The sequence below is a fragment of the Fulmarus glacialis genome, unplaced genomic scaffold, assembly GCF_000690835.1.
Source record: "Fulmarus glacialis isolate BGI_N327 unplaced genomic scaffold, ASM69083v1 scaffold16581, whole genome shotgun sequence".
Classification (NCBI taxonomy): domain Eukaryota; kingdom Metazoa; phylum Chordata; class Aves; order Procellariiformes; family Procellariidae; genus Fulmarus; species Fulmarus glacialis.
In genome coordinates, this window is record NW_009195026.1 from 1 (window position 1) to 1,572 (window position 1,572).

At 52.7% G+C, this 1,572-nt stretch overlaps 1 protein-coding gene across 1 annotated transcript in view; it reads left to right on the plus strand.

The window, feature by feature from the left end:
* Window positions 1–988: 988 nt before the first annotated feature.
* Window positions 989–1,572, plus strand: part of LOC104084227 (prospero homeobox protein 2-like) — a gene marked incomplete at its 5' end in the record, with an annotated part of 6,552 nt that continues 5,968 nt past the window's right edge. The window contains one exon of the mRNA XM_009587978.1: window positions 989–1,142. Within this exon, the coding sequence (XP_009586273.1) occupies window positions 989–1,142 (154 nt within the window). The remainder of the gene's footprint in view (window positions 1,143–1,572) is intronic.

Below are 1,572 nucleotides of genomic sequence, written 5' to 3' on the forward strand. Positions count from 1 at the left end.
GCGGGGCAGGGCTGGGACAGGGACAGGCCGTGGTACCTCCAGAGCCTCCTGTTGAACCATACCTAAGATGTCTTCTGCAGCCCCATGCAGGGCCAGGCGGCAGGCAGACGGTTCGGTTATGCCTCTCTCCTGGTTGTCAGTACCTTGGTGCGGCCCTGCCTGTCCACGTGCTGCCCCCGGCACAAGCGGGCACAGGGGCTTTCACATTACGAGTTACGTTACCTACGAGTTAGGTTACTCATGATTCCTGGTACGTAAACGGACCTACATATTACCAAAGGGTACTGTTCCATGATGCTCTTCATTGAACCAACTCTGGATTGCTGCAGGACAGCTGTACCAGTGGTCTTCCTGCTCACCTTGACAAATCATAGGGTCGGGCTCGTGTAGGATGATATTGCCGCAAGAGTCGGCCAGTGGGATGTTGCATGGTTAGAAATGGGCAAGGAGGTCATCTCACCATGGCAAACAGGCAAATGAGTCCACAAGTAAGCCCTGTTCCTCAGATGTGGTCTTTATGTTGAAAATGTTTAAGAGTCCCTCAGCTAGCTTCTGTTTTCTGCCTGCTTCCAGGTAGGGAACCACTGGTGGAAGCAAACCCAAGGAACCCATTTGCAGACTCTGAGAATTAGCTTGGGATAGTCATAAAAGGCTGTCTGGCAGCCAGGCATCTCTCAAGGAGCCAAGTCCAAGTTATGTGCACGTCCTTAATTTAGCCATTGCTTAATAATATGTGAATGGTAAACTGCAACCTTCAAATAGTCTCCTAATATAAATTTGCAACAAACATCCTTGGGATCATTTTCAAAGAAAAGAGCTTGAATAAAAATCAACAGGAGATAGTCTCTGAGGCTTTGAGGATGTGCTGACTGCTTTAATAAAAGGCAACTGAGCCAGAAAGGCTCTCTGCCAGGGATTTCTCTGCGATCTCTTTCGAGGGCAATATCCTTGAACAAGACCACCTGATGTCAACTGCTTTTAACCACAGCCTCCTGCCTACCAAATGAATACACCAAACATCGCCATGTTCAGTAAGCGTGTGGAGGCAAAGCAGATGAAGCCCCAGGAGTGGCTGGGCTTTGTCCACACACCCCACAGCTCCTGCACAAAGCGTCTCACAATCACGCGTGCCTCTGGGGCGGGTAAGTTTGTCCTGGGGCTGGGGTTGGGGTGTGCTCAGCTGAGAGTGGTGCTGGCTCTGCTGGCTGCGGCAGTATCTCTAAAGCACCCTGCGATAAGCAAGGACTCAGTGTTGCTGATTTTCCTGTGTTGTTCCATTTCCTGGTCACATCCTACACCGCAGACCTCCAGGCCAGCTGAAATGCCTCCGTGTCCCCATGGCAGGGGATGTTGGAAATGCCTGGGCGCTTTCCATGGGAGCTGGCAGCACCTAGAGCTCCGCGCCGGCTCCTTCCTTACCTGCAGCACTGCTTGCCTCTAGCCCGGTGTATTTGCATCATCTCACCAATAGCTCACCATCCTGGGTCCTGGATGGGGCTTCCAGGCCAAAGTGTAGGGGGGAATTGCTTGTCTGGCCCTCTGCCCGCCTGGGCAGCCAGCGGCTCCGCCCCC